The following is a 27,127-nucleotide window of genomic DNA, read 5'->3' as shown; positions in this document are numbered from 1 at the left end:
TGTGGGGTTGTGAGGCAGGTTTCCAACACAGATGCTCCTGCAGCATGGGGAAGGAGTGGCTCTGGGGTACTACCTGTCCCTGGATCAGCACGGAAGCAGCAGGAGGAGTAAATGGTGGGCTGGCAGTCACCAGGGGGGCAAAGGATGAGGGACAGGATGCTTGCCTCCCTGCCCCTACTTTCCCCACCTCCTACTCTTTGTCCCTACTTTGCCCCCCCTCTACATCCCGCTATACCTGCACCCTCATGTCTGCTTTTCTCATTACCTGCCTTGCTGCTGCTGTTTTCCTGCCACAGCAGTGAAGGGACAAATTTAAGATGACCCTTCCCAATAATTAGCTTCTAGACACAGAAAAGTATAACACATTTATAATTTTCCATGTCTAGAATCTAATTATTGGGGGGCTGTCTTAAATTTGAAGTCATCTTGGAATTGAGTAAATATGGTATTCTGTAATATCGTGCATATGGATTTGCCACACTGCAATTCACTAACAGTTGCAGTGAACATGCACAAATCTATGTAACGCTGTTAATGCAAACTGTCCTGAACTCTTAGCTATGTAATCTTTAGTAAGAACCGGACTTAAAGAGAAGGTGAACATTCTCTAATACATGGCATCAATCCCTTTTAAGAGGTGCAAAAATCTTATTTCCAGTTCAAGTCAATGCTACCATCTCCAACACTTCCTCTGACTTCAATTACCTTCTTTATGGTTCCTGTAGATCAACCTTTCAGAGAAGAGGGCCAGGGACTTGTGGCCCAGCTGCACTATGAGCCACCAGTCCTCTCAGGTAGTGGAGAGAGGGAAGATGGAGGTGGCTGATGTCAGAAAGAGGGGAAGGAGGTGGGAGGCGGGGAAGAGAAAGACAGTTTACCTTCAGTGAGCAGTGCCTACCTAGGGAAGGGGGCAGGGAGAAATGGAGGGAGAGAGTAACGAGAGCAGGGAAAACTGTAGAGGGGATCAGCAGCACAATGCAGGGCAGGGAAGGGAATGTGTCAGGCTGAACTGTTTGTTGCTGATCTCCCATTCTGAAGGGTGGGATCCAGTCAGTTCTATACCATCACTTTGGGGGTTGGATCTACCTTTGGACTATTGGGCGAGCACTACTGCTACAGAGAAATACAGTTGTGGTGGGAAGCCACAGTAACGGAGAGCCAATCTATTGTGGAATAATCTGATGGAAAGCTGTGAATTTCAGAATGGAAACTTGAACTAGGCTTGGTATTCATTCCTTGCTCAGAGTGGAGCACTGTATAGTGTATCAGCTTTATGACAGCATGTGGTTCTACCCCTAAATACAGTTCTGACCATATTTTAATCTTCTAACCCTGCAAGCTGTGCTTGACCACCAGCCCATGCAACAAAGAACACTCTCCAGCCAGAGGATTTCAGTCTTGTTCCTTCAGGGGTTCAAAGTTAGGTTCTTTTTGAGAAATAAAATTAAACAAAAGTTTGACCACATCAACTCTATTGGACCCTGCTAATTTCCATCACTCTCACCTTCCACAACCCCTCTCCCTGGAAGTCGGCTTGAACCCCTGGAGTGTGTCCAGATGAGCACGGTCGTGTGGTATGTGGCGCTGCAAACACATTTGCAGTGCCACGTACTGCACAGTTCAGTGTTCTCCACTCTATAAGGGCGTGCTGCCTGAGTGTGCACTGTTTTGGGGTTTTTTTCCTGTGGGTTTTTTATTTTTTGACCCCTGGATATTGAGGGATCAAAAAAAAAAAAAACTCTGGAGAAAAAACAACTGAGCAAATCATGACTGGCCAGCGCATGCTGCTGCCAGGCTCCGCGTGGCAGAATTGCTGTGACTGCAGCCCCAGAAGGCCCCCAGGGCCTCGGGTAAGGCTGCTGAGGCCATCCCACTGGTGGCCCCAGCCTCCCCTACTCCACCCAGGGCAACATGTGCCAAAGTTTATGTGGCACTGGTGTTCCCCAGGGACAAGTAGTGGCAGCAAAAGGTGCTCTGCTGCTACTTGTCCCCAGGGAACCAAGCATCCATGCATGTCTGGATGTTCCCCAGCTGTCTATTCACTACTCTGTTCTGCCCAGCTCACTCTAGTATTGCACTTTGCAGGACATTTACCTGTGAGCTATGATTAAATTAATTCTTAGCTCCCTAATCTGGAGACCATTTCTACTAAACAGGAAAAACAAAAAAAACCCTTCCTTCTCCCTCCACCTCCATTGAGCTACTTGTTGATTTCTATCAGAAACTAAATTATCATCTCAGCTTGGTCACAGCCTCAGTTGGGAGGCAGCTGATTAGTCACATGTGGGGGTAGGACCAAGTGCCTTAAAAGTGTTAACCTACCCATATAAAGAAGATGTACACTCAGTTCATAGATTCATAGATGCTAGGGTCAGAAGGGAAAAAGTGCTGGGGTCATGTGACCCCCAATCAGGTGCTTGTCCAGTTTCCTCCTGAAGACCCCCAAGGTAGAGGAGAGCACAACCTCTCTTGGAAGCCAATTCCAGATTCTGGCAACCCTTACTGTGAAGAAGTTCTTTCTGATGTCCAACCTAAATCTGCTCTCTATCAGCTTGTGGCTGCTGTTTCTGGTTATTCCAAGGGGCGCTCTGGTAAACAGAGCATCTCCTATTCCCTGCTGCCCCCTTGGTGAATTTGTATACTGCCACAAGATTCCCCCTCAGCTTTCTCTTGCAGAGGCTGAATAGGTCCTGGTCCCTCAGCCTTTCCTCATAAGGCAGGCCTCTAACCATACAAGTGGCCCTCCTCTGGATGCTCTCAAGGTTGTCCACAGCCTTCTTGAATTGGACACAGTACTCTAGCTGTGGCCTGACCAGTGCCACATAGAGGGGGAGCATCACCTCCCTGGACCTGTTCGTGATGCACCTACTAATGCATGACAAAGTGCAGTTAGCTCTGCTAATTACTTTGTCACATTGACGACTTGTATTCACCTTGGAGTTGACAATGACTCCAAGATCTCTTTCTGCTGTTGTGCTGCCGAGAAGGTCATCTCCCAGCCTACAGGCGTGCTGGTGATTCCCTCTCCCTAGGTGCATCACCTTGTACTTGTCCTTGTTGAACTGCATCCTATTGTTCTCTGCCCATTTCTCTAACCTGTTCAGGTCCACCTGGATTCAGTTTCTTTCCATCAGTGTTTTATAGTTGTTTCATAGTTTCAGCGTGTTTGCTTTGCCCCATAGTTTGGTGTCATCTGCAAATTTGGACAGAGTACTTTCCATGCCCTCATCCAGGTCACTGATGAAGATATTGAACAGCACCAGCCCAAGGACCAAACCTTGGGGGACCCCACTGCCCACATCTTTCAAGGACAATACCATACATTTCTTTATAGACTAAAAAATATGACTATGTGCTGTGACTTCTAACCTGAGTGCTTGAATTAGCTCTGTTGCCATGTGGGGAATGCTAGCAGACCCCACTGCCTCTATTGTTGCCCTGCCTGCTGCCCTGAGGCAGCTCTGGTGAGGTACTATGGCTTAGATCAGCTGCTGTACTTTCCCTGTTGAAGCTGCTCAGCACCTCCTCCACAGACATTGTCAAAGAACAAGGAGTGTGGCTCTATTTCCTTATCAGCTCTCCTGTTGGTCTGTTGGCAGTCTCTTGGCTCCCTGTGAGCCTACAGGAGTCTGTTTGCCTTGATGGAGTAGCTCAGGACAGAAGGAAAGGAGGAAAGCTAGTAAAACCCAACAGTTGGTGCTGACGCCTTCATTCACTGCACTAGCTCTGCTAAATATTTTCAGTGCCTGAACTTGGTTTCCTAGGAACCATATACCAGCTGTTGATAACTCAGCTGTTGTACACAGCACATTCCAGGTGCTCCCCATCTTCATACTGACATGTTGTATACCAGGACCTGTGGGGATAGAAACAGAAGGCTCCCAAGTGTCAGGAGCTTGGCAGTCTTGTCCCACATTCCTGAAACCCATCCGGATCCTTATGCATCCAGTTGGGAAGTGAGCAGGAGCTGAAGTAGCTCTAACTGCCAGTGTGACACCTACTCTCTTGTTCCCCTTTGCTAAACCAGAGTACTTCCTAACAGGAAGTGTGAGGTCATAATAAGGGAGGGGGGAAGGAACTGGAGCAGCAGCAGAAGTTTAATATATTTGTATACATTCTTCATTAAACTGACTTGCTTCTGCTTTAAATAGTGCCAACTTTTTCACATTTTATTCTTATCTTCATTCAGCAGCTCCCAGGCTAAGAAAGTCAAAAAGCCCCAGGCTGAATCGATTCAATCTTTGCATGTTTTTCTAAACTGTGTGGATTGAACCAAAAATACAGTGAACATTCACTTTTGAAACCAGAAAGGCAGGCCCCTGCAGTTGCCCATAGCTGGGGGGCACTAGAATATACCTCCCAGCCTGCTGGCCACTGCAGAAGGCACCCAAATGCATGCAAGCAGCCCAGTCCTGCCTCCCCCCAGGGGGGAACAGTCCCTTCAACCCAGGGCTGGCCAGATCCCCAAGCCTCACTACGGGTACCCCACCTCTGGTAGGGTCCACCAAGCTCTATCCCTGATGCAGAGAGAGGATTCCCTGCTCCACCCCTCAGTATGGTCCTGCAGGGCTTGGCTCCATGCCCATAGATGGGGGGAAGGTGGAATAGTTCCTCAGCCTGGGGCTGGCCAGATCCCCCAGCCTCAGTGGGGGTTCTCCACCCCTGGCAGGGTTCCCTGAGCCCTGCCCATGGTCCTCCTAGCCCTCAGTCTGGTCCCACAGGGCTTGGCCCTACACCGGGGCTGCCAGGCACAGGCACAGGCACAGGCACAGGCAGCAGCTGGGAAGCAGAGGCTTTGCTGCCCCAGCTCTGTGAAAGTGGGAGAGTGCAGCTAAAGGATCACAGCTGGCTCTCTAGACTGGGGTCGGGGGGACAAAAAGCCCAGGGGAGGGGGCTTTCTGCTCCTTATGCTTTGCAGATGGGAGGTTGGTGCTCAGCTGGGGGTTGTATGTTCCCTGCCTCCCCAGCTTCTCAGCTACAAAGGCAGCTGGCAAGGTGCTAAGGCGATTCCAGCCCAGCTTGAGGGTGTGTGTGTGTGTGTGGGGCAGGGGAGCAACAAGCCCCATAGAGGGTGCTTTCCCTCCCCGTGTGCTGTGCAGACCCAGGCTAGTGGGGCTGGAATCCACTCCCCTGCCCCCATGCCACTGGGCTGACAGGCACAGATGGGCTAGGGAGCAGAGGCTTTACTGCCTCAGCTCTGTGAAAGCAGGGGGGCAGGGCCAGCCCTGTTCTGCTGGAGCATACAGCACAGCCCAGGGCTGCAAAGCATCCTGGGATGCTGGGGGACTGAGAACTTGAATTGGGTGGGGATCTGGAACAGAAGTTCCATAAACCAGTTTGACATAAATCAGTTAAGTCAGATTGACTTTTATTAGTAAATGTTTAGGATTGTAAATCCAAAAAAAGCTGACAAAGCCGGTAGGGAAATACAACGCGCCCGAGTGAGGGACTAAGCCAACTAAGCCCAGGGGTAGGGTGGGGGGAAGGGGGAAGGGGAGGGAGGGGTTTCGCGACGCTGAGAGAAAAAGAAGATAGATACACACATAATTTAGGAGCTCTAGATGGCAAACTCCTATAATATTCATTCTGCTACATTCATTAGCAGCAAATAGCAAGTCATGCTATTGTTTCTCTGGTTTGAAATATTTATTATGAAGAAAGAGTCCTTCCCCAGAAGTCACATTTTATGTGGTGGCAGCAATGATAATTTTTGTCAGATTTTCATGTTATTGTTTTTTCAATCTGTATCAAATGTACTGAATTCCAGACACTCTTCAAAGAGGCAGGTCAGTTGCATTTGCTACAATTAGTCACTGAATAATTAGGCTCTATTCAACTTCTCCAGACATAATTTCCAAAGCTAACATGCAACATGCCTATTGTGCTTGTGGTGAGTCACCTCAAGAAGAGAAAACAAGGAATATGCCGGGTCATACTGAGGTTGTGTGTAAACAAATATTCCCAAGGAGGAGGAGCATAAAGCCCAAGTCCATGCCAAATTTAACCAGAGTCTCTAAAGACAAAAAGTTGTTGCTTAAACCAGATGTACAACTGAACCTGTGACATCTATAGAGGCCAAGAGAGATAAAATGCATCCAATGCAAACTCAAATCAAAATGATATGTGTCAGTTTACAAAATTAAAAGGCAATCTTGAAGTGCAGTGAAAGTCACTGAATAGCATAGTACCACTTCCCAAATACTCTTTCAACTCTACAAAATAAATTGGAAGTAGCAAAATAAGTAAAGAAAGCTTTGTGCCATCTCTGTGCTTTCTGCAGTAGGGGCCTGATGCCATCAGCTCTCACTAAAGTCCGTGAGAAATGGAAAATGAGCACCCAACAGTCCAGCCTTGTTAATTTTCAGGACTAAAGTAACTCAGAGTAGGCCATCCAATCATTAGGGAATATGAGTGAGTTTCTACTTTACCAGTCTAACTTTTTCTATGTCCTGCCCTTTCACAGCTGTAGCAGAATGAATATTATAGGAGTTTGCCATCTAGAGCTCCTAAATTATACATGATAGTCAACACACTGAAGGATTAGAAACTGTGTGTAGCATATGTCTCACTCAATAATTTTTTCCCTACTGCCCCCAGGAATACCATGCTTCATCTTCTGTCCCTTTGCTTGACGCATGTCACAGCCATACCTGGGAAATTTTTGAGTTTTGTAGGCCTGGTATTTCTTTGCTGTGATAAAAATTTTTCTAGTAAACAATATGTCCCCAAATAAGGGAGGCAGCTTGTTTTTTGGAAAGCAGAATGTAGAAAAAATAGTTGTCTGGAGTCCTACCTGATTGTGTGATACAGATCAAGTCCTCCTGGAAACACAGTGTCCAAGAAGTGGGACATCAGGAATTTCCTGGTGTGACAAACTGTCTCCTGCAACACCACATTTCCTGGACACTGTTCCTGGGAGGAATTGTTTTATGTCATGCAAGTAATGCCCCAGGCCCTTGCAAGGTAGTAGCAAGAGTATTACTTTTTTACTATAAATAGCTCTTTCTATAAGTTGCTGTAAATAAAGTATTGTTTCCACATCACAAGCAAGCCCCATCAAGATAATACCAGCATTTCCCTTGCTGCTTTGGGCACCAGCTAAAGTGCTCAGCCAATAGTTATATCTGTGAGAGGGTTAACACAAGACTCTACCCCTTCAGTTTGCTGGGCAAATGCAAGCAGCGGCTGCCTTGGCAGCTGAATGGCATACATAGTGTCTACAGGCATGCTTCTTTCCAGCAAAGAAAACAGCTTCCTCACTTAAAAAAATACCCCCCAATTTTTTTTTGGGGGGGGAGCTGTTTTTTAGAAAAAGGTGCATGTAATATGTGCGAAAATATGGTAGCAAGCACTAATTGTGTGTGCTTGTGTGCACACACACACACATATTTTTCATACTTGGCATTACATAGTAAAAACATTTTAATAAAACTGACGGTAACTGGATGATTTTATAATGTCTTAGCTCTCACATAGTCTGCTGTAGCCCTGCCACATGAAGCAAGCCAGGGTAGGAGGTTTCTCATTATTATTTAGATCTAAGCTGCTGCATAATAAAAGGGGCCTTGATTATAATCTTGTAATCCTTCTCAGAAGTACAATGTGTTATGTTTTGTTCCAGAATGTTTCTTCCTTAATAAAATATGAAATTCAGAAATGTGTTTACTTGCTCTTCTTGTACAATTTGAAATGTCTTTAGGAAATAAAATAACGGCTTTTTGCTGCAAAACCTAATTTATTTTAATAGTCTTACCTTCTAGGGCCTATCCAAAGCCCCAGGACTTCAAAGAGCTTTGTATATATAGCTTCTGTAGTGCATCATCAGAATGTCTGGATAAGAAGGCATTGTTACTTACACGGCTTCCTTTTTCAGGGAAACATTGACATCCTCCACTGCAGTCTCTTCCTGCACATGGTCCTGTGTAAGTCTTTCCACCCTTCAAAACAGAACATGCATAAAGAAAACATTAAATAATATTCATTATATTGCATGGCATCTGACAGTGAAAAAATGATTGGAACAACAAACTCATTAGGAGTTGTACCAAACAAAGACTGGGATCTGGCACTAAGTGAGGTCTCTTTAATCCAGGGATGGGCAAAATATGATCCACAGGCTAGATCTGGGCTGTCAAGGGATTTTATCTGGCTCATGGCAGGTCCCTTGGTCCCCCAGGCATGGGGGGCAACCTGGGCTATGGTGCATGCAGCTGGTCCTGCTGCTCCTGGGCATACAGCAGCACTGGGCCAGCACATCAACCAGACCCATTTCTCAGCAGCTCCTGCAATGGCTCCTTCCAGCTGCTGCTGCCAGTAGCCACCACCGCTGCCAGACCTGGCCCTGCTGTCCAGGCACCCTAGCCCACCCACCCCACCCCCACTGCGGGGGGCACCGGATGGAGTGGGCAGGCAAGGTCTTCATGGAGACCAGACCAGAACCCGCCTGGGCAGGGTGAGACATCTGGGAGTGGGACAGATGGGAGGAGCCAGGACTGGGATCGGGATCATGAGGCAGTGACAGCATGGGACTGGGGCCCAGGGCAGAGCTACAATCTATTGCCTACACATTCGTGGGACAGGTGCTGGTTCCATGGGCAGAGGTGTGTGGGAAGAGGGTTGTGGTTTTGCCCCAGTCCTGTGATATTGATCCTAGCCCCAGCTCTTTGTCCAGCTTCTGGATGTCTCTCCCCACCCATCTCTTGTCCCATCCCATCTGCCTAGCTGAGTATGGAGCACAGCCACTTGGGGACTTCTGGTTAGCTGTTGTGGGCTAGGGATGGGGTGCTGATCCAGCCTGCAAGAGCTCAGCAAAACTTCCTAAGTGGCCCCCCAGTCAAAATAATTGCCCGCCTCTGCCTTATTCTGTTTTTTTGAAGAGGAGGCTTAGTAGATTTTGAGTTCTTAGTAATGCACATTTTAGAATAACAGTTTATTTTGTCCAAATTTATGTTGTTATGATGTCCAAAATTTAGGCATAGTAACAAAAATTGTCACAGGGGGATTAACATCAATGTCTGCACTGAGACGCAAGATTTTCTATAGTGCTATAGTAATTTCCCTCCAGGATTTCTAAATGTTGTTTTAGCTCCGCATTATTAGCAGTATGCCTCATATCTCTTTTTGACACCGGCAACAAATATCTGTACAGCTGCTTGAATTTTACAGGGATGTTGCATCAGTCATGTATCACAAGTCAATGAATCATTATATATCAAATATTGTTATTGTTTTTTCAAGGCATATAAAGCATGTTCTCAGTCTCCCATATGCAGTAATGCAGTGCCAAAATGAAATCTTTTGGTTGTTGTGAGAGGCCCTTGGCTTAAGTTTTAAATTTTATATTTGTTCATTTTAGGGCATTCTGTAGTTGTAAATAATTTAAATTAATTTGGATTCAACTTTACATTTAGTCTTCCCAAAGTTTGATGCTAATAGAAACCAATAAAATGTGTCCCTAAAAAACAGCCACTCAAAAGCTTTCAAATTTATTTCAGGAAATAGTCTCCTTGACTAGTGATCCTCAACCAGGGTGCCAAGGCTTGAGATCCTTATAAAGGTGCTACAGGGTGGCATGCAATGTTATCATTGTTAGGTGTCTAAAAACAATTCACAAGATAAACCCACAGATTTCAAATAGGAATTCCTGGTGTTAAAAACATTCTGAGTTCTTTGTAACAGAAAGACTGCTGTATTATTTTTCCATAGTCAAAAAACAAGTGAAAGCTAAGAGCTGGCATTTTCTAAGGCATGCCTTGAAACTAATGAAGGGTCTGCCTCTGGGCTAAAAAGGGTGAGAAACACTGTCCTTGACAGTACTCCTTCATGTCATGCTTGTATTCTGCAGCATTTGAGAAGGAGGTTGGTATAGTCTGTTCCTGAGAGGACTGAACCATGGCTATTGTTCTATTTTCAAGGTGCATACTCAGACCCGTTTGTCTCTTTAAGTGATCAGCGAGCCACAACCACACAGACTTATTGGAGGCACACACACATCTTTTTAAATACTGTTTCTAAGTAACTGTCCAACTGCAGATAGAACAAGGACTTCTCTGTGGAATTCCAGAAGTCTATTTTTTCCCCAAAAGTGTGAAGTGACTACCGGAACAATTGTAGTAAGTTCAATTGGACTGCAAAGGGGTGTAGGAGCAAAGTCTTTGATAGGGAGCAAATAATTAAGTCACTTAATCAATCCCTTTTAAGAGGGATTCATTTTGTTTCAGGTGGAACTATAAAATCCATCTATCCTAAGCTGATAGCAATGACAATAATTCATATATCCAGTGGTACAAGGTTTGTATTGCCTGCTGAGAAAATCATGAGACCAATAAGGGAGTTTACAGTCAAGTTTATTCTTATTTGTAAATGCTTGGAGATTTTTAAATCATGGGTGAACAATGAAAGTTCAGAATATTGTTCTGTAAGTGTATTCATGCAAGTCACAGCACAGGTATTCTTATGTAGTATCTAAATATGCTTACACATAGGCAGAGTGAGAATTTTGTAGTGTGTAATCAAGTTAAAGCATCTATTTATGAACTGTTGTGTTTCTTAGATATCAAAATCTAAGACCAAATTAAAAAAATGATTTATGTGCCTAAAAGTGGCCTTAGGCAAATTTTAGGTGCATAAGCTCAAAAATACATACAAAAAACTAGAACTCTTGGTTCCAAAATGATACCTTTTATTAAACCAACTGGGAAATTGCAAGAAAATTGTCTTTTTCTGCAAGCTTTCGGGAACTCACCAAATGCCTCTGTGTTGGACATGAAAGTTCCCTATGAATTTGCAGATCTTCTGGACATGCCTAGAACTGCTCTAGTTTGCCAAGTAGGTGCAAGGGTTGGAGAATGCTCTTACTCAGTGGGTGTATCTAAATATGTGCTTTACTGCAGAATAGACTAATTAGCTCCACAGTAAAGTGTAACTGTTGACACATGCACCAGTATTAGGGCCCAGTAAATTAATTAACTCCACCATACCACTGGGGACAGTACCATCTTACAGAAGAGTAATTGGCTGCTGTAAGATGAGGTCATGAGATCCCAGGGCTGACCTCCTATGCACCCTGCCAGCTCAGCCCTGCTCCAACCCAGTTCAAATTGCTGCTGTCCTGGGTGCATGTGTAGACACTGTGCCCAGGAGCAGTTTACAGTGCTCAGACAGCTCTGCAGTTTATTGCTTTGCCTTAATTTCACGTGTAGATGCATGTAGTATAACCTATAGTGTGGTGGATAGGGCACTCTCCCAGGAAGTGAGACATGGTTTTGAATCTTCTCAGGCTGGGAAGGGCCTTAGAATATAGTTCTCCTACTTCTGAGTGGACTGTGGCTCTTTTCAAAGTAGACAGTGAGCCCTCCCCTCGAGAAACAATTTTGGATCCTGACTGGCTGCAAGTATTTCCTGGAACCCTAATCTCTAGGAAAGGGTGGGGATTAAGTCGCACCCCTGTGCTCCCATCTCCTGTTGTCTAGCTTGAGGTACCTCCCGGCTCAATTTGTTGGCTTTTTGGATTGCTTTTCTGAGGCACCCTATACTTCCCATAGACTGCATAATAATGTGTAACTCTGGGCTTGGATTTCATTAAGGAGGCCAGACACTTAGACGTTAGGCACTTCAATACTTAATTGATATTAATCGTTCAACAATTTATTATTCAGTTTAGTTCAAACAGTTACCTTCCTTATCACTATTTTTTAGCTGTCATCTGCATCACATATTAATCTTTTGCAGTTCTGTTATGGCACATTGGTTAATATGGACATGATTCTGCATCCCCACACCGGGTTCTGTTCCGCTCTTTGCATGAACAAATAATATTCAACATGAGTATGGGTTATAGTATCTTTGAGCTAGTGAATAACAAAGGAAATGACAGACTGGAGTTATAGTTGGGATTTATATTTTATGTAATGTGTTGTTGATAAAATAAGTTCCTAGGGTTTGCTGAACACAGTTTAAAAGTAAGTCACTTGAGGTTATATTAATCTTTTCCTCACAATATGCAGCACAAAGAATATGTTCTCAAGTGCACCTGATTCCCATTAATATAAACATGTTTTTGTAGAGGACAGATTTAATGTGCAACAAGTCTCTGCAGATGGAGAGAGAGCTTACCATTTATGTACAAACAAGAGAAAATCAGAAACTGCTGGTGACTTCTGTGAAGCTTGGGCATAAAAATTGGAGTACTTAATATTAATCAAATTTATGTGAAGATACAAGCATTAAACTTCTGTGTCTTAAAACAATGAATATGTTGTCCTCTCCTATGTTCTCACAAACTTTGAGTCCCAAGACAACATTTCCTACGTCAGTATACCTCTAGCCAACAAAAGAGAATTTCTCTTCAGAGACTTCACAGAGTCTTCCAATTTTGACTTGAATCCAATTTTCTCAATCAAAACTCACTAAAAATCAGCAATAAATATTTACCACTATCCAAATGTCTACACACAGATTTCTTTATTAATAGCATTTAACACAAAATAACCCACCTAGTCTTTGTCACTTTGGAACACCCACTTGAGTATGTTTGCCAGTGCTACTCTAACACTTGGTATTCTCACAGAGTACAAAGCCGAGCACAGAACAAGATACCCAGTAAATCTGTATGAGTGTATTAAAAAACAGGAAATATAAACCATTTTCCTAAATGCAGTTTTTCAAATTAATGAAATTAGAATAAAAATATTGCAATGTGTTATCAATGGATTCTAGAGGCCTACATGGTTTTCGGACCAATACAGAAGTTTATAGACTGTGAACCCGCAAAGTAATTACTACTAGAATGAAATATTGTAATTTTATTTTTTCCATCAATCAGAGCAGCTCTTTCAGGGTAAGGTTTACAAAGGGATTTAGAAGGGCTGGGAAGTTATTATAAAATTAAGGTTTGACTGGCACTGTTGATGAACTGCATGCTTCTGTGCTGTTGCACTGGTGGCATACTCAGATGCCTGATGTGAGATTCTAGTTTGAGAGTCAACTAGAGATTCCAAACATTACTTTGAAAGGAGTACATAATGGCAAAAATCAGTGGAATCTACTCATTCATCTAATCCAAACCTCTATTTTCAGGAGCTTTACGTTCAGCTAGAAAAACTCATGCTGATTTTAAACTTCATCCATAAAATCCCAACCTGCAAGATTCTCCTAACTGGTTAATTTCTTATGGTCATTGCTCAATTAAAAAAATAAAATAAAATGCTGTTATATGGAAACAAGGCAAAGCGGAATTACACTGGATTCCAATACATTGCTACTGCTTATAATGGCTTTATTACTTCTTAAGTAAGATATATCCTCTGGATGCTAGCATTATTCTCCTTGAAAAACTTGTGAACAAACTATTCAAGATCAGTCTGGAGAGTACTGCTGGGTGGGGAGGCATGAATTATATCAGCATCAAGCCTGATTACTACCAGGTGAAAACACTGCTTTCTGAGGGCAGACAACTCTCCTAGAACTATCATCGTGGGAGAGGCTAGTCTCTTGAAGCTCTGGCTGTTTGCAATCCAGCAGCTACTAGTATATGGAATGATAAGACCTCTGTGAAGACCTTAATTGGCTTGGTTTTCCAGAGGATGGGAAATATAAATCGGCAGCTGGCTAGGAGGAAGGAAAAGAGGTGGGTGTGGATACACTCTGCAACTGTTCTGAGAATTATTTAGCTAAGAAAGATTTCATTTGGATGGAAGCCAGCCCTTTTTCTACATTGGATGCATGATGACTGGAATACATTAGTTCCTGTATGAGATATAATATGTATATTTAAACCAAGGGGAAATAAGGTGGGTGTACAGATCACTGGGAAGAACCTGGATGCAGAACTGGGACCGAAGTTAAAAAGAGAGCCCTATAAGTAACCATATTGACTGACTAGGCCATTTCCCAAAACAGTGCTATCTTTAAAATGTAAGCAAGATAAAGGGACACTAAATATTAAGATCTAGTAAATGCATCCAATCTTATTCAGGATGACCATTATTTCTTCTAATTTAGCGCAATGGGCTAAAAGAATTCACATCTCTCTGTCTTTGCCTCTGATCAGACAGAATAGGAATGAAGTCCCAAATAAGTTAGGTGTTTGCTTAGTTTTTGACTGTGGCCTCCCCCATGGAGATGTGCAAGGAGCAGATGGATTACCAGTGCTGAAGCTCATGTGTGAAGTGTGAGGGAAGCCATAATCTCTTAGTGGTGCTTCAAAAGCCAATGGGGGCACAGGCTGAAGGTGTAGTTAGATCCATGGTTAGTTTTTGCTGCTCACTAGGAGGATAACAAAAAGGAATAAGCATGTTGTATCTCCAAAAGAGAGGGTTAAAAGAGCTTCTCCCAAGCAAGATCTAACAGACTGCTGGTGACTACTACTAGTGAGGGGACCTTCGTAGAGCACCTTGAAGCCACACTGAAGCTTGGTTTCAGAGCTGTAGGATTTCTGTAATATAAAAAATGAAATCTGGCAATTCCCTCATAATGATCTCTCTGTAGGTAGGGTATTAGTTACTCTTTCCATTTCATTAAGTTTTCTGGTCCCAGGCTTACAGCAGTGTGTACAAATGTACACTTTTTCCTTTTAGAGTTTCATAAGAATTTTTACATTGCATGGCTTTCACCCTAAATACTTAAACAAACCCAGCATAATTCAGAAGGAGCTGTTTTGATATATTTGGCATAATAAAAAAAGAATTTTTAAAAGGGTCAGGCATACAATAAATTAAAAAAAAAACAACAACTTCCCAGATACACAGCGCAGATACCTGAGCAACCCGACATGAGTTTCACACACTAACAAGTAAAAGTTATTCATAAGCAGCTCACTTCATGATATCGATTTCCACTTTCTACATCCTTGAGGAAACGATTTTGGGGCAGCTCACAAACAGCCTTTATGGTGCTTCTCTGTCCCTCCCCCAGAGCACTGGGATTGGAAGGGACCTCAGGGACAGATCGTTGTCACTGGCCAGCTACAGATGTCAATATCAGATAAATATCATTATTTTAATGACCATTTGCTCTAATCTAAACAGCAGCTAACGAATGATATACAGACAGAGGGAATGGAGTTAACTGTAGTCTGATGATTTTTTTCCCAATTAGAAGATGGTTGTACACTGACTTAATATTAAGGCACATGAAAATGGTAACAAAAATATATAATTTATATTTTCTATATAAGCTGTTTACTAATGAAACTTCTGTGGTGCCCAAGGGGGTGGGGTGGGGGGGGGGGGGGGGGAGCAGAGAGAACTAAACAGGAGAAAGCAGACCTTTCTTGAAAATGGTAAGATTTATTGGAGTGCATGATTTGGGTCATATGGCTTTGTAATTTGTACATGGGTAGTCACTTGCACTTGTGCAAAAGAGTAAAAAGTAGGTGTAAAGTGTGACTATTTTGATTTGATAGCATTTTGTCTCAGTTTGTTCAGGTGCAGTGGTTAGGCAAGGTGCAAAGCAGTGGAGACTACAACCCCGTGTGTGTCCAGTAACACTTCATAGTTTTCTGCAACTAGAACATTTTTCATAAGGGAATGAGTTAAAGGGACTGTTACCCCTTAATCTGAATCTGGATTTCATACAACATTTTATATTTCTACAATATATTTCCCTTTACCCCCAAATACAGACTGCCATTTGTTCACATACTGGTAGCACAATAATGAAACACTGTATAATACTTGGTAAAGTATTTATTTCTATATTTAACTACTTTTTTATTCCAAAGTCTAGATTAATTCTGGAACGACATCCAAGAAATGATATCATTTTTTTCAAACAATGGGAAGTCTGGTTGTTATTCCATATATGGGAAAACATTTTGAGGCATGTCTATTTATAAACCAATCATGAGTTTGACTTGTCTAGTTTACTCACCTATGTATCTTAGAAAATCCAGGGAGCTCTCAGTTAATTGTGTTAAACATGCTATTTCAGAACACATTATTATTAGTAATGGGTAGACTTGGAAAATTTTAAGGGTTCAATTCTAGCTCAAATATATGCCGAATTTTTTCTGAAGTTCATTTGAACCTATTCCATGTTCAAAAACTGCTAGTGTAGACAAGACTTTTGTTGCTAGGATAAAGTATGGCAAAAGCATGTGTCTAAAACAGCTCCTGATTTTTCTACCACTGTGCTATCTCTCCTGGCTTAGAGGTGCATTTCAAGGCTTCCCCAAAACAGGAAGATTTCATGCAGCTATTCAGAACTTACCCTAGTTTCCCATGTCCCTGTCTAACCTAACTGCATACTTGTACATATACAGTTGGGTGCCATGTATTTTCTTGCTTTAGTCTTAAATACATTCATTAGCTGCTGTTTAGATTAGAGCAAATGGTCATTAAAATAATTATATTTAAAGTGCAGTTTTACCCTATGTCAGGGCTAAGCAACCTGTTTTGTCTTTGCAGCGGCACAGGAAGAGTGAAGCCCCCTGAGACTTCTATGATGAAAATGAAATCCCACTAATACACACACATGTGCACACACACACATATATAGTGGTGTTTCATTTTGATCACTGAAAAATATGGATTCTGGGTTACTTTTTTTAACTTAAAAATTAGGGATTTTTTTTTAATCAGAAAAAACCAGGATCTCTGGATATCAGGAATTCAGCTCATGACTTAAGGTCAGAAGATCACAAGAAAGTAAGGCTGAAAGGGGGGATCAGTCAGGAGCCAAACCCGCACTCTAGAAGCGAGGGTGTAGTGTGGTGTGGGATCATTTTGAGGTGGCAGATGATCCCACATGTGCTATCTGCCTGCACTATTGATGTAAGACCAGCTGAGGCAAGGAGGTGAAACACTTCAGCACCATGGGGATACTGATGAATCTCAGGAGGCACCACCCCCTTGCCCTTGCTCCTCCTCAGCCTGGCATCAGTGGGAGCATGCCCAAAAAGAAGTCCCCCTCTTGCTCCAAAGCCTCCATCCACAAGAAGCAGAGGCAGGCTACCTTGGAACAATGGGGCAAAAGTGGACAGAAAGTGGGGTGTATTGCAAAGGCGAGCAACAACACCCAGAGCATAAGGGAGAGACTTGCTCTGGATGGCCAACCCTTCTCCCTAGTTGAGCAGCCAGGGTTCGGGTGGATCATGGCACTCGTGGCGCCATCCTACCAAGTGTCTGCATGCACTTTAGCAGGACAATGGTGCCCTCCCTTTATGAGGCATGCAGGGAGTACTTGAGGGAGGAGCAGCACAAGGCAGGTCTGCAGTTGACCTTGTACTTCACCTTGGACATCTGGAGCAGCCAGGGTGGAGATCATGCCTACCTCTCCCTTACAGTGCACTGGTGCCATCAGTCAGGCCATTGGTAGGCTCTCCTTCAAGACAATGTGATGGATGAGTCCCACACAGAAATGGAGATCATGGTGCAGGGGGAGCTTGTTGGGCAGGGCAAGTTCACCTGTGGGTTCATGGTCACCGACAACAGGGCCAATATGGTCAAGGCAGTCCATGATGCCAACTTTGTTGGCATCTGCTATGTGGCACACAAGTTCCACCTCATAGTCAGGGACACCTTGGAGAGGGACAGGGCTGTTGGTGATGGTGCCATCACAACCAGCCAGCTCATTTCAAAATGCAGGAAGGTGGCAGGCTACTTCCACTTGAGCATCAAAAGGGGGCAAGATGCTGCAAACAGGCAGAGCTGAGCGTCTCACAGGAAAAAATCATCCAGGATGTGGAGACTTGCTCAGGGGGATTGGGATCAACGGCTCACTTAACAAAACAGAGTTGGATACCATCTCCCAGATCTTGGTGGTCCTCAAGCCATTCCTTGAGGCCACCAAGACCATCAGCACTGGCAATGCCCTCCTTATCCAGGTGATCCCTATAGGGAGGGAACGAGAAGTTCCAGGGGATCGATGTTCCTGACTGGGGCAAGTTGCTGTCACCAGAGGTGCAGGCACTGGTGAAGTGGCTGAGGGAGGGCATCAAGAAACAGCTAGATCCATTGCGGTTTAGTACAGTCCACATGCTGGTGGCCATGTGAGACCTGAAGGTGAAGGGGAACATATGTAGCAGCAAAACCCTAGATCGCTGGACGGAGGTGCTGGTGAACAGAGTCCGGGAGGCAGAAGGGCACAGGTGGGAGGACATGGAAGAAGGGAATCCCCTTTCCCTTGCCAGCACTCCCAGCAGCAACCAGTCTCCTCCATGACAGCTGATGCCAATTTGGACCAAGGGCATGGCTTCAATGGTGGGGTCCAGAGGCACCAGCCCCAGCCTCGGGAAGGTATTGTGGATGCCTCGGCTGCTACCTATCTCAGTGAGGACATGGAGCCACTGGACTGCGATCCCTTGGCCTATTGAGCAACCCCAGCCAGATGTGGCAGGATCTGGCCACAGTTGCCCGGGAACACCTGTCCTGTCCACTGACCAGTGTTCCAAGTGAGAGGGTATTCAGCATTGCTGGGGATGTTGTGACACCCCATTGCACCTCCCTAGATCCTGGTTTGGTAGCGCAGCTGGTGTTCCTCAAGGTGAACTTTCTGCTGCTGGGTTTCCCTGAGCTCCACATGCAGATGGAGTGAGGGCCACCCTCCTCACTCTGTCTGCACCTATTTCCTTTAAAAATTTTTTAAAACCATTTAATGCCCTGCTCTCAGAGCTGGAGGCGGCACTTACTGCATCATCAGCCAGCAGGGGAAGAACATCTTCCTGAGCTCCCGTGCCAGAATGAACTTGGAGGTATGGGCTGGGTCTATGGGGAAGAAGGAGGCCCCAGGTCCTGGGCATGACCTAAAACTGTACTCTGACAGGGTTGGGAGGCCTGGTGGGACTACCAGTGGCATGGCAGCCCCCAACCAATGCCAGGACTGAGGACTTCCCTGGTGAAAGGTGGGTAGGAGGTGTCTTATAAACTCCAGCTACCACATGCACTTGCAGTCCTGGCTAGGGACTGCCCAGACCTGTAAGATCTTTGAGAGGCCTGAGGCTTGCTGGTTGCGCTGGAGTTGTGAGGCTCCAAGTGAGCTTAGCTGCCTGGGATGCCATCTGTGAGGCATGGGCTTTCAGGTTTAAAACACTTTGTCAGGCTGAAGAAGCATCTTCAGTTGCTGTGTGTGCGCTTTCTGGATGGAAGAAATAGTAAAGAAGCCAGAGCCTGGCATGCAATGCAGGCAAGGAAGTCAGTCAGTGAAAATGTAAACTGAGGCATCAGGGGGTGAGAGACAGGTTGGGAGGGGTGAGTGGTGGAAGGGGGATGTAGCAGGTAAAAGTAGAGTGGTATCTGCTACCCGGGGAGTCCGATGTCAGGCCAGTTGTAGTGTATCATAAATCCAATATCTATATTGAGTCCATGAGTTTTTGTATCTACGAGGTTGATGAAGTAAAGTTCATACGCCCATCTGTGAAAAGTGGTTTTGCACAGCCCTAATATGTGCCTAAATGTTAATAGTGGAGATGGAGCTTCTGATTGGCCAATGCAAAGTGAGTAATGGCCTTACTGTGTGGTGACACTGGTTTCAAGACTCTCCCTAAGGAATGAACATGCAGGGATGTATCAATTTTAGGGGGGTACAAGCAGCAATATTTTGCAGGTAAAGAGGCCCCAAACCAAAAATGTTTGAAAACATTTTTTTAAGTGAATCCAAGAGCCACATAAATCTGCTTAAATGACTGTTATTCATAATTGTTATTCAGACAGTTTTACTTTCTTTAAGGTCATATGACAAAGGTTCTATCAAAAGGGTTCTTGACTGGCTAGGTGATAAGTTTGGATGAATCATCTTTCTATGCAGATTACTGTAATTTTAGATGTATATATTATTCAGATTCTTCAATCTCATCTTTGATTCATTAGATGAAAAAACAGGTCAATCCTCAGAGTTTAAAATTCATTTATCTAAGTCAGGAGATAAGGTATTTCAGTGCCATATAGATGCCATATATTCACTGTCAACTGACCACAGTTATGTATGAGTTAGGAACCCAGGGTAATAACAGGACCAACAACATTAATGAGAGTTTTTCATAGGGTAAAACTTTGGCCCCATTGAAGGCTAAGTGAAAATCCCACCAGTGTTTCATAAAACAAACACAAACTTATCTATGTGGAAATGACTGTTCTTTACACTGAATGCACATGGCAGCTTCCCCCTCCTCATTCATGTTCTTTATCTCCTCCAGATGTTATAATTTATTTTTATTAAAAGGGAAAGAAGGGGGTAGGAAAAGCTCTTCATTTCTTGGCAGAATAGATGTCCCAGAATACAACAGAAAGAGCTGTGATACTTAGGTAGGAGGTTAATACTCCTTTTTATAAAATGATACAATATAATTTAGCAGTTGAGATTTCTTAAGGATTATCTGGGTGCAGCAGAATGCCTAATGCCAGTTTACACTGAAAAAACAGTATTCCATTTTAAATTTTGACTTATTCAGTCAACAGTCTAAATCCCTGCTGAGTTGCTTCTTTATAGCTACAAACTGCCAATATCACAGTCAGGAGCTATATTGAAAATGGAAAAGTATTGGGGTAGGTTAAAAAGTTCTATTTAAAACATAAAAGATGACACAACCAATTCCTTACTGGTTGTATTATTCATGTTAATATTAAACTAAAACAAAATTTCTACTATTTAATTTTCTTGAAATAGCTAAAGAAAGTCCAATTTACTACACTAAAGTGATACAGAAACTATAACCCCTTCAGTATAAAATTGAGGCCAAAGTTGCCAAAGGTTCCATGGAGTCTTGATCTAAAAAAAAGTTAAAAATTTAATTTATGCAGAATAGCTCTCTCTCCCACTTGCAGTATTTACTTGTTACTCCAATCCTGTTTTTACACAGTTAAGCAGCTTAAACACTGTAGACTTTAGTTCAACTAACTTTCCCAGAGTCAAACAGCGAGTCGGTGACTCAGCTTGATCCAAGACCAAGGACTTCCTGTCTTTGAGTCCATTGCTGTAATAGACAAAAATTCACAAACACCGTCTGCATGCTGTAATAAGTCTGATGGTTCAGTCTGTACACCAAACATTCTCTTATCACAGTACAAACAACTAACATGCTGAGCTTATAAACATCTAAATACTGGATTTCCTTTAACTGACTGAAGTGATGTCATCTGACTTGCCTTTCACATCCTTTTTTCATTATACTCCTGCCCCTGCAAATGCACTCTGCTCATTAGTTTAATAAAAACCTGGAAATGTTTATGTCCTGGTGGTAAAGAATACAATATAAACAAGAATAAACTGAGGCATACACCTGCATTTTTCCAGAAAATATTGTACAGATACACTAACGTTGGAATCCACACATTTAAAATATTTATAAAGGGTCACTTACTGTTTGGTAAATTTAGAAGTTTTAGCAAACTATTGGGTGACAATGGGCATGTCTACATGTTCATTAATGCACTGTAATTACAGTATATTAAGTTTAGTACCTGTAATGACAGGTACTAATTTAATGTGCCATAATCAGTGCTACTGTACATTAGCACAGATGAACAGTTTTTTAGTGATGTGAATAGACATTAGACTAAATCTACTGCACATTAGAGCATTAGCATGGGTTTTGTCTGCTGTGCTAATGTGCAGTAGAATTAGCCTTCTGCTCATTAAGTGCCTTGTGTAGACATACCCAATGAAACCCAATATACCATTCAGAGGTGCAGGTCTCGTTTTTGATCTATGTATCTGATTCATATATTTATTTAAGGATAGTTCCATCATGAAAAATTCAAGGTTACGAGTCCATGGATGCTATAGGTGGTACATTTAACTTTCTGCAATTTATATAGGCCAAAATGGTCAAGCTGGGATACTGAACTTCAGAAAGGAGCTCCATGTTCCCTTATTAGCAATGCTGGCTAAGCAATTTGAGACAGTCACTCTGGGAGATGTTAACATGAATATTGATAAAGGCACAGATGCAAAAATGCAAAATCTCATCTTCTTGTTTGCCTGCCTAAGACTGTATGCTTTCCCTGTTCCTATCCATGCAGCTAGTCCCACCCAGTGGCAGACTGATGGGGTGGAGGAGGGGGCCATGGCCCCTGGGCACCAGCCTGGGGGTGGGGTGCTGGCTGGGCCCTTCAGATTTATTGTGCAATATGACTTCTTTAAGTATTGCTGTGAGAAGGAAGGGAGAGGGGGGGCAATGCAAGTATTGGCCCCCAGATGCTAGAGACCCATCTGATCCCACCTTAGAGTTACTTTTAGGATTAGGTGACCATAATCAAATGTCTCCTGTCTTGGATGGACATTACCTCATTAGGGCATAGATCACAGCTCTCCTGTCTCCCACTCAACAAGAAAAACTGTTGAGCCTCTTTTTGTCCATGAAGACACTTAGACTCCATCAAATTCCAAAGACTGCTAAAGGACCAATTATTCTACCCATGGGAAGCAGGGTCAGGATCTAGTGAATCTTTATCACTGTAGTTTAGCCCCAGCCAATGAAGCTGGCTATCAGTGGCCATTTCTTCCTCCTCATCTACCCAGGGTTCTGTTTTCTAATGCGTTATGCAAAATGGAGACAGAGGGTTGGATACTCAACTGTCACTGGAGAAAAATAAAGACTGATAGAGATAGGATGAAATACAATGAATTCTTTAAAGCCTACACTGAGACTACATTACCCACCAGCTGTTAGTCTCTTCCGAAGATGTCAAAATCCTCTCAGTCTGGCAATCTGCTTCATCAGTTCTGAGAACCTACAGCTCATCTGAACTGAGCACTCAGAGCTGTGAAAAATCTTTCTACTTTATGGAAAGGATCATGTACATTCAGGAAGCGTTCTCAGGCAGCATGGATCAACTCTACTTATACCCACAAACAAACAGCCCATCTGAATTCCCAGGATACCCTGTAATTGTCTTGACTCCAGGCTGTCAATCTATTTTGTGTCCTTTCTGCTTTTGAAAAAGAGTCCTGGGCAATTGGTGCCACTCCTGATTGAAATAACCAATACCTCATTTAGGGAAGGAATATTCCCTTATACTTATGGATATGTAGTATTCCAACCAGCACCAAACAAACCTACTCTGGATACAACAGTTGTGGGTAAGTACCACCTAGGCTAGGGACAGATATTCACAAAGCCTGAGCCTGAATTGATTTAATCTTTGCAGGTTAGTTTAACCTGGCGAGGCTGAACTGGTTTTTAAATGCACAGACTTCCCCTATGGACTGAAGAAATGCAGGCACATGCCTGCAGTAGCTCAGGCTAGAAGCCAGGGGGTATTAGAGCAGCCCTCCCTTCCATTCTACACTGCTGAGCTGAGGGGGAGTCATGGCCAGGTCCTGGCAAGACGCTCCGATAAGGGGGGGGGTCCCCACTCCTCACTGCTCCTGACCAGCTCAGCAGGGAGTTGATAACAGAACATTTATCAGCCCATCAGAAAACAAAAGCCTCTCATTAGTTCAAGCTCTTCTTAAACAACTTTTTCCAAGGAAGGAATGGAGGGATATTACCAGCTGACCTGTTGATTAGCTCCAGAGAGCCCTAAGCAGACACTGTCCTCTCTGCCTTTGTCCTGTCTGCCTTACACAGACACTTCACAGCATTAGCTAGTACACCACATGCTGGCTACAATCCAGTCTGTGCTATGGGAGAGGGGAATCCCTACATGAGCTGGGAGTGGTGAGGGGGTGGGGTAGAGCAAGGGGAAGCCAGGAAGACCCTGCCATGCTTGCAAGTTTCCACTGGAGCTCCAGCCAGGGAGCACAGGGGTGGGGCCAGCCTGTTCTCTGGAACAGAGAGCTCCACCCAGGGCTGCAAAGCATCTGGGATGCTGGGGGACTCTGATTTAAGATAAACCAGGAAGGAGTCTGGGACAGACATTGCATTAAACTGGTTTGAACAAAATCAGTTAAGTCTGATACTACATTCAACCAGGTTTATCTCAAACTGGTTTCTGCCATTTTCAAAATGGTTTCTGTGCACTGAGCATCTGTTATATTGCAGGTTTAAACCAGTTTCTGATCACTTACACTGGTTTATGTATAATGTCTGTCCCTAGCCCTAATGTCAAACTTCCTATTCCTGAGCAAGCTCATACAGAAGCTGTACAAAGACCAATTATAACTTTACAAAAAGAGAAAGAAGAAACCTAAGCAATGGTCGAACTGTTAAAGCCAAATAAACTACTTACATTGCATATCATAATTATATAATTCCATACCCTTCTAATGAATTATTACAGTTTCAACAAGCTAAGGCAGGTCTCCTCCAAGGAAAACAGGATTGATTCACTTTGGAAATCAACAATCAACACTGATGGTTTTAGGACATACAACAGCTCTTGTCTATATTTTATGCCATGAAAAGACAACTTCTTTGAAGTGCTGAGTGCCTCCCCTAAGATTCCCATGGCCCATAATTTGCATGATCTGACCCAATCACTTCAAATGTTGTGTAATGCCACAATGCAAGAAAATTACCTACCATATGAGTTTGCAGGATCATCACCCCTTCCTTCCACACACAAGTGCAGAAGAAGAAGCTGAAAAAACAGAGCTGAGCTGGTGCTGGAGGAGTTGCATTACTTCCCACCCACAAGCAAGGAAGCAGCAGGAACACCTTTATAAATCAGATATCCTTGCCAACCTGCCTCCTGGGAAGACATAGCTATTTTTTATCATGGTTGTTTTATATAATTTGAAGGTGAAAGTAGTCTGCTAGCAAAGTAAATGAGAAGCAGGGGAAAAAATGGTAGGCAGTGCTCTTGCTTTTTAGTGCATTTGGAGAAACAATGCTTATGTACCAGATGAAAAAGAAATATGCTTATGTTGCATAGATCCCCAAACTTTTGACTTCCCTTTGGTGTAAAATGTTCTATTGCTACAATAAAAGCCAGGACATCGAAACCTGCTGAGCTGTAGGAAGAGAGGAGTGGAAAATGCTAAAACAAGTCTGCGGGGCATTCATTCCAAGCTACATCCTCTTTATGTTGCCAGTACTTACTGCACAGGCAAGAACATAATTTGCTTTCCAGCTGTGAAGGGAGATAGTTTTCTTTCTTGGTTTTCAGTGGTAATAGAATTTTTTTTCTTCTTCCACTGAAGAGATCTCTTGAATTTCTTTTAGGCAATTACTTCTCAGCAGCAGGATGTTTCAGATAGAGAGTGGAACAGCCCTGGTCTGGCAGGGGGCCTTGGAAGTCAGCCCCAGGCTCCGGGTGGTGATGTCAGGTGGTGTTCAGGCTGGCTGGGGCATGAGGGTCCTACACTGTAGGGGTAGCTGGCAGGCAGCTCCTGCACTGTAACACCTTTGTGTCCCTGCCAGCCTCAGTCACCACGTGCATTTGAGCGCACATACGTACTTCACCATAGGATAGTACTGTCACCGACACTACTATCCTACAGCAGAGTTCATAAATTTACTGTTCCCTAACACTGGTGCATTGTCACAGAGCACTTAGGTGCCCTAGTCCTAAGAAGAAAAACTGTTAGGGAAGGAGCCCTAGCAGTGAATAAGGAGCCTAGCTGTTGGTTGCCAGGGCAACTGGAGGGAGCAAGAGATCACACCTGCTGGCGGTCAGCTGATTGAAAGGGGCAGGGCCAGGCTCCCTTATAAAGCCCAGGCGCTGAGGCCAGGCTGGCAGTTCCCTACCAGAAGCCAAGGAGGAGGGAGCTCTCAGCCATGTTCTGATATTGCGGAGAGAGAAAGGATCCCTGGTAGGACTGAATGTTGTTATGGCCCGGCAGCTTCTGTTTACGTTATAGCCAAGAGGCTTATGTTTGTGTTGCTATTTGTTAAACTGGTGGTTTGGGTGAGGCTATTAGGGGTGGGAGGAGGCCTCATAGGGGACTCACACTAGTGTGGGGAACCCCAGTGCCAGCAAGGGTGCAGCATTGGGGGTGCACAGACCCTAGCCCCAGAGAGGGGCAGTTGAGAAGCCCCAGAGAAGGGGGTGTTGCTAAGAAGCCCCTGTGCAGGCACAGGGAGCCCCAGAGAGGGGGCAGCATTACTGAGGAGCCCCAGAGAAGGGGGTGTTGCTAAGAAGACCCAGTGCAGGCAAGGTGAGCCTCGGAGAAGGGGGCAGCATTGTAGAAGAGCCCCAGAGGAGGGCAGCATTACTGGGAAGGCCCCAGAGGAGGGCAGCATTACTGGGGAAACCCTAGAGAAGGGGGTGGCATTATTGAGAAGGCCCTAGAGAAGGGGGTGGCATTATTGAGAAGGCCCTAGAGAAGGGGGAGGTGTTACTGAGGAGCCCCGGAGAGAGGGCATGGAGAGAGACAGGGCCACGGAGAGCCCGAGCGCCAGAGAAGGGGTGTACACCCAGACCAGACAACGTCTACTCCAGCGGTGAGGTGTGGACTGCGGTGTAGGGGAGGAAGCAGAGCCGCAGATAGCACCCCCTGGCATCGGGGCAGTACAATAGGCAGCCTTCCGCTCCCAAGAATATCATCATAATTTCCATTAAGATGTGGCAGAAGAGTATGGGGCAGGACATAAGAACCCTAAAGAAGGATCCAAGGGTGCGCCACGCAAGGCGTGGAGTACTAGGAAGATGGTGCTGGGAAGGGCGACCTGTTACATGCATGTATAGACTGTGATGCTTTATTGAGGAGCTACTTAGTCAACTCTTGCAGTAAAGCGCACCTGTAGATGCACCCAATGTGTCCAGAATTTTTCTGCTTTTCAGTCTTTGTTACTTTAACACTCCCATTATTTCCCCCTTACTATTTCTGTGCCATCACGTGATCCACATATGCTCCTTCCACGTACCACATGCGGGGCTGCTGGTTAAATTACCAGTCCTGAAAGTAATACATATTATCAGTACTGTGTTAATTCTCATCCTGATGGCATATGGGAGTTTTGCTGTTAACTGCTTCACCGAACTTCTTCTTTCCTATGCTTTTCCTCTTAGTAGCCATGGTCTTGAGTATCCATGTAGGCTAAAATCCAGAGTCTGACTTGCAACAAAATTGCTGGACAGAGTGCTGGTAGGTATCATGAAGTTAGAGTGCATGAGGAACCTCCCCAAGAGGCACAGGACTTCAAAGATATCCTTAAAAACCTCTTCTAGTCCCTATGAAGAACTGAAAGGAGAAAAGTTTCCTGCAATGCACTGTACCCCATTATGGATCACCTATGCCCCACTTCCTTCTGCCACTTAGCCACAAGTCTAGCTCCAGGCCCAAATAGCCAGGTTATCTGAGCTCT

General features: G+C 44.1%; 1 protein-coding gene and 1 long non-coding RNA gene across 3 annotated transcripts in view; one reads left to right on the top strand and one right to left on the bottom strand.

The window, feature by feature from the left end:
* The window catches only part of COL4A2 (collagen type IV alpha 2 chain), a 225,864-nt gene that overhangs the window by 154,557 nt on the left and 44,180 nt on the right, over window positions 1-27,127 (bottom strand). For both annotated transcript variants that reach the window (XR_003092498.1, XM_006017230.1), the window contains exon 3: window positions 7,857-7,937. Coding sequence is in view for 1 of the 2 variants with exons in the window: in XM_006017230.1 (XP_006017292.1) it covers window positions 7,857-7,937 (81 nt within the window). In the remaining variant the exon portion in view is untranslated. The remainder of the gene's footprint in view (window positions 1-7,856; window positions 7,938-27,127) is intronic.
* Window positions 25,543-27,127, top strand: part of LOC102388412 — a 3,492-nt gene continuing 1,907 nt past the window's right edge. The window contains exon 1 of the long non-coding RNA XR_323073.2: window positions 25,543-25,632. This is a non-coding gene — a long non-coding RNA (uncharacterized LOC102388412). The remainder of the gene's footprint in view (window positions 25,633-27,127) is intronic.

This window comes from Alligator sinensis, unplaced genomic scaffold (genome assembly GCF_000455745.1).
Source record: "Alligator sinensis unplaced genomic scaffold, ASM45574v1 scaffold288_1, whole genome shotgun sequence".
Lineage (NCBI taxonomy): Eukaryota > Metazoa > Chordata > Crocodylia > Alligatoridae > Alligator > Alligator sinensis.
Note: the sequence above shows the minus strand (reverse complement) of the source record. Positions and strands in the feature narration are given on the sequence as shown.